The following is a 6,000-nucleotide window of genomic DNA, read 5'->3' on the forward strand; positions in this document are numbered from 1 at the left end:
TTTGACTTCTCTTTGTCTCACACCCAACATCTGGTCTATCAGCAAATCCTGTTGGCTCTATCTCCAAAATGTATCCAGATTTGACCATTTATCACCATTCCCTCCGCCATCATCCTGGTACATGCCACCATCTTCTGCCTGGTTCATAGAAGTGGCTTTCTAACTGGTCTCCCTACTTCTGCCTTTGCTTCCCTGTGGTCTGTTCTTAGCACACAGCCAGAGTAATCCCATTAAAAATTCCATCAGGTCTTATAATTTTTCTGTTGAAAACCCTTCAACAGTTTTCCATCTCACTTAGAGAAAAGCTATAGGCCTTAACTATTATCTACTAGAACCTATGTGATCTGACCCTCTTTTACCTTTCCACTCTCATTTCCTACTATTCTCTTCCTTCTTCACTCTGTTCCAGCCACATGACCTCTTTTCTGTTCCTTGAACATGCCTTTCTTTCTGCCTCAGACCCCTTATACCTGCTGTTTACTCTACATAGAATACTTTTTCCTGCTGATATCAGCAAAGATAGCTGTCTTACTTCTTTTGCGTTTTTACTCACTGAAGCCTTCCCTGGTCAACTTGTTTATCTTGTTTTTTCTATCTAATACACTAGAATGTAACCTCCATGAGGGTGGGGATTTTGTCATGTTTTGTGTACCATGGAAACCTTAGCACCTAAAAATGGTGCATGGCGTGCGGTAGATGCTCCACACATTTAAAAATGAACGAATAAATGAATGAGCGAATGAATCTGATTTTCATAATATCTCTTAAAAAAGAAAATAGCTAACATAACTCCACTAAATGTAAAGTTATGTTGAAAGAAAGAAGGATGGAAGGATTGAAAGAAGTCTGGATAGAAAGTAAGAAGGATCTGGAAAGTAATTCTAAATTTCTGAAATATAAAGCAATTCTATAAATGTATGAATAGCTGCACGACTTTACTTAAAGGACTACTTTAATATTTTTCCATGGAGGCAACAAAAATTAGCTACCACCATGAGTAGAAGACATTTGAACATCTAGCTGTGTTGTGAACCAGGAGGTGAAGTTCTATCTTGGACTAAGAACTGTAGACAAATCTTTCAGATATCTCTGAGTCATTGTGTAATTTAAGAAGGATAACAATATGTTTTGGTTTGCCAGGGACAGTCTCAGTTTAACTCTTTTGTTAATTATTAATAGAGTGGGTTTTTATTCTTTAAAGGATCCCAGTTTGGATGATAAGTTATAAGAGCACTCTAAAATTCAAGTGCTTGCTTCTGAGTGATTATAGCATATATTGACATTCATGCATGATAAGAAATCTGAAAATGCTATTTAACATTTATTGAGCATATTTCAGAGTTCGACTTTGTTAGATTTAGGGCTGTCAGGGTCTCAAGCATTTTCAGTCAGTCTTGGGTAGTGAAAATGGTTGAGCATTGTAAGCCGAATAACACTTTTATAGGATAATGCTTAGAGTTTTAGGGCCACAGACTTCATTGAGAATCTGATGAAACCTATGAATCCACTTCCCAGAAAAACACATATACAAAATTTTTATAAATAATTTCAGGAAGTTTGTGACTTCCCAAACCCCCCTATTCTGGTATCTAACTGCTTTGAGAGAACACCTTTCAGGGATACTATTGCACTAGTAAAACCTTGATTATCTGGCACATAACTGGAACCCTTAAGAAAGCCATAATTTTCTCAATGCCAATATAAGTACATGTAGAAATGTTTATTTAGATAAGTGATATTATGCTGTATGTATTATTCTACAACTTAGAGTTCCATGTTAGTATATATAGATGTGCTTCATTTTTTTAAGTTAATTTCTGTATTTTACAGTCTGTCAAAAAATCAATATCAAAACAGTGTATAGGAAAGTTGCCTTATGAAACCTTAAGATAAGCAAAAAATACTGAAGATCATCTTTTTTAAAAAATTTATTTATTTAATTGGTTGCACCAGGTCTTAGTTGCTGCAGGTGGGCTCCTTAGTTGTGGCTTGCTGGCTCCTTAGTTACAGCACGTGGGCTCCTTAGTTGTGGCATGTGGCCTTCTTTGTTGTGACATGCAAACTCTTAGTTGCAGCATGCATGTGGGATCTAGTTCCCTGACCAGGGATCGAACCCAGGCCCCCTGCATTGGGAGCACAGAGTCTTATCCACTGTGACACCAGGGAAGTCCCCCCCAAATCATCTTAATCACAACAACTAAAGAGCATAAGGACATGTCTTATCATTTATGGTATAGAAATCTTTACATTGAATGTCCACACTAGCAAAAAAAGTTAAAAATTAGCTCAGACCAACTTGCAAGATTCTGGCCTTAAGGGAATTTTTGAAGAGAATTCATTACTGAAAGCAAATGTACTCTGTGCAGACATTTCCTTAACTCAATAAAGAAAATAAGGAAATGTTGAGAAGAAGAAAGAATTCTCCATGACGAAATCACTCAGTCACTGCTAACAATGCATTTTATTTCTTTTTCTTTCTATACATAAATTTTATTAGTTTGCGTAAATTTTTACATGGTTTTAATCTTTATTAGTTTGCATAAATTTTTACATGGTTTTAATCATACTGTATATATAAATTTGCATCCTGTATCATCCCTTTCCCCATTAATATTTTAATATTAAAATAGTTAATATTTTAACTGCTTACTTATTGCTTTAGGATAGATTTCCAGAAGAGGAATTACTAGGTCAAAAATTACGATTATTACAAAAATTTTTTAAAATATTGCCACACTGGTTTTCAAAAGTGTTATACTGATTAATACTTTAAGCAGTTGGGTCTGATATTACTTGCTTCACCATACTCATACTTGGATTGTGCATTATAATTTTTTAAATGTTTGTGATTGCAAAAGTAAAAACGTTTCTCACTGTTTTAATTTGCATTTCTTCCATTTTTGTGATGTTGCACATTTTTCCATATACATATTACTAATCGTATTTTATTATTAAAACATGATCTTGCAGCTTTAGAGGCCTCCATATAGAGCTGATCATCCGCTTTTGAATAAAACTTTCATAGAGCACGTTCTGCATGTTCACAATGTTTAAGGAACAGTCATCCAGATTACCATGTTGAAACTACCTCAGGATCTGAAAAAAGACTTTCCAAATGCTTAATTAATAGAAGACAATTTTCACAGCAGGAAAATGTGACTTATTATTAAGAAGTATCTACCTGAGGTGTGTCTAACTGTGTGTGTGTGTGTGTGTGTGTATTAGATTTCACTGATTTTTTTGAATACCAGTAAACAGCAGGGTAATAAAAATTTGATATTTCTATCAGAAACAGTTAACTTTTATTAAAATAATCTTATCTTAAATATTTTCTTCTTTTCAAGGTATCATAGACGTCGTAGGAAACTGAATCCTCCAAAAGACAGATGATATTGAGGTTTTCAGGAATCAAAGAGAAATGTTATCCTGCGTCTCATTTGCCATTTGAGAAAATACAATTGGGTATATTCACTAATATGTTATATAGTAAAATAATAAAATGTCTTCTCATATATTAGAATGTGTATTTCTTTATATATATTAAGTAAGTCTGGATTTCACTTTCTTATTTATGGAAGCCTATTTTTATTTTCCTTTTGAGTTATTAAAGTCTACTATTTATTTTTATGTGCCTAGTATGATTAAGAGTATGATTAAGTACTTTTACATTATCAGCCAAATAGTAGAATAAATATGATTAATAAAAACGTGCATGGGGCTTCCCTGGTGGCGCAGTGGTTGAGAATCCGCCTGCCGATGCAGGGGACACGGGTTCGTGCCCTGGTCCGGGAAGATCCCACATGCCGCAGAGCAGCTGGGCCCGTGAGCCATGGCCGCTGAGCCTGCGCGTCCGGAGCCTGTGCTCCGCAACGGGAGAGGGCACAACAGTGAGAGGCCCTCATACCACCAAAAAAAAAACAAAAACAAAAAACAAACAAAAAAACGTGCATGATTCTCCTGAAGATTTTTAAACTGCCTTTGAAAAGAAACTCATGAGATCCACACAGAAAATAGATGTTACGGGGGTTTCCCTGGTGGCACACTGGTTGCGAGTCCGCCTGCCGATGCAGGGGACACAGGTTCGTGCCCCGATCCGGGAGGATCCTACATGCCGCAGAGCAGATAGGCCTGTGAGCCATGGCCACTGAGCCTGTGCTCCACAATGGGAGAGGCCACAACAGTGAGAGGCCCGCATACCACAAAAAAAAAAAAAAGAAAATAGATGTTACAGTGTTTACATTTTTGTGGCTCTAGGAAATAATTAGTTACATTTTAATCAGTTTCTACTACCTGCTAGGTCCTTAGTTTACATTATTATTAAATTCTCACAATAATCCTTTGAAGAAAGTGCATCATCCCCATTTCACAGATAAGGCTAAGTGACTTGAAGCCTACCTACCTACCTAGCAGGTGGGAGAGCCAGGATCCAAACTGTCCAGAGCCTTTTTTTACAAGGCATCACTATGACAAGAGGTGTTTTCTTTCACCCAAGAATGTGCTTTCCTAGAAAGAATATATCATTCATTCTGAGATTTTTTTTTCTGGCTGTCTTAAAAATTATGCTTGCTTCAGAGCACATGCAACTCTGTGATTAAAATGTTAATATTACTAAACTAGTCTTACAAAAATGTTAATAGTCTATTCTGTTGATTATCCTTACCAGCTTATATATGATCCTTAATAGCATTGATGCCCCTGTGATTTCTGTTTAGGAGGTGAGGAGTCTTTCTTAAGAAGGTGAAAAGGTGCTTTATTCAAACTTGTGCAATATTTGTGATATTTTAAAATTTGGTGTGAAAAATGATTTCACATTCAAAGTCTATTGCTTAATCTAGTTCTTTGAATAAAGGAAGGTGAAGGGTCAAGTGTTGAGTAAAATGTAAGGAATAGTGAATAGGAAAGAGTAAAGAAAATAATTAATAATGGCCACCCTCTATTACAGAAGGAAGTGTTTTTAGGTGGTTTATGCTCTTTTCATTAGTATATTATTCATTTGGGGGGAAAGATCAAAGGAAAAACAAGTCAATAGAATTTGATAATCAGAAATATTAACTGGCTGTGTTTGGTGACATAGCTTCGAAAATAGTTTTTTTTCTGGTTGATTTATATCCAAATTTTTACAGAGATTGAGATATGCCATGTTATAAAAGTCGGAAGAATAAAAATTAAATTAATTAAATAACAAATTTTCTTCTAAGTACAAGGATCTACTAAATAGAGATTGTTCAATTGTAAGATGCCCAAACCACACATTCACATGTCAGTGCTTTGGAGAATTTACTTAGTTTTTGTTGTACTGGAAATATAGTACATTGTAGTTAACACTGTAGTTCCTGGAATTTTGGTCTTCGTGAGTTGCTGAATAAGTACGAATTTCATCACTATCACTTCCCCTCTGCTTCTCCACCTCAGAGGAGTAACCTATTATCCACTATCACTAACACTTTATGAAAGGTCAGTTTGTTTTTTTCAGAAATTTTAAAAGTACATAAAGTCTGATGGTTCTTTAAATGGAATAAATTTAGTTTCATGAAAATCTTACTACCCAGTTCTTACTCGTATGTCCTTCCATTGATGAAGTGGATTAACACAATTCAAATTGATAAAAAGCATTGTCAGTGAAACCACCAGAGGGCACTCTCACATAGGGTTTAATTTGAACATCCCTCAACCAAAGGGTAGTGACTTAACATTCAACAGACAATATGTGGATTTCTTTAGGTAAGAATGACTAGTAGAGTAAATGACCTAGTGAAATTAAGTGAGGCCGTTATTGTATTCATTCTATTGATGTAGTCATTAAGCATTTATTGGACCCCTACTACATATGGAGAGGCATTATACTTTTTGGCAGGCCAATAACAAAAAATGGGCCCTTCTTAAGGAGCATAGTGTCTACTTAACTAGTATCTGTTGAGCTACTTAACTTTTCTAATGACGTTGCTTTTTCTTTTTTTTTAAATTAATTAATCTTTGGCTGCGTTGGGTGTTTGTTGCTGC

The 6,000-nt window shown here is 35.4% G+C and overlaps 1 protein-coding gene across 7 annotated transcripts in view; it reads left to right on the forward strand.

Annotated features, from left to right (window-relative positions):
• The window catches only part of MRPL42 (mitochondrial ribosomal protein L42), a 33,305-nt gene extending 29,791 nt beyond the window's left edge, over positions 1-3,514 (forward strand). For 5 of the 7 annotated variants that reach the window (XM_067009864.1, XM_067009866.1, XM_067009867.1 and 2 more), the window contains one exon: positions 3,345-3,514. In XM_067009864.1, the coding sequence (XP_066865965.1) occupies positions 3,345-3,390 (46 nt within the window). In that variant the 3' untranslated portion in view covers positions 3,391-3,514. Of the gene's footprint in view, positions 1-2,970; positions 3,187-3,344 lie in introns of all 7 variants that reach the window. The other 2 variants (XR_010835859.1, XR_010835858.1) reach the window with 1 other exon arrangement.
• The last annotated feature ends 2,486 nt before the right edge of the window (positions 3,515-6,000 follow it).

The sequence above is a fragment of the Kogia breviceps genome, chromosome 12, assembly GCF_026419965.1.
Source record: "Kogia breviceps isolate mKogBre1 chromosome 12, mKogBre1 haplotype 1, whole genome shotgun sequence".
Lineage (NCBI taxonomy): Eukaryota > Metazoa > Chordata > Mammalia > Artiodactyla > Physeteridae > Kogia > Kogia breviceps.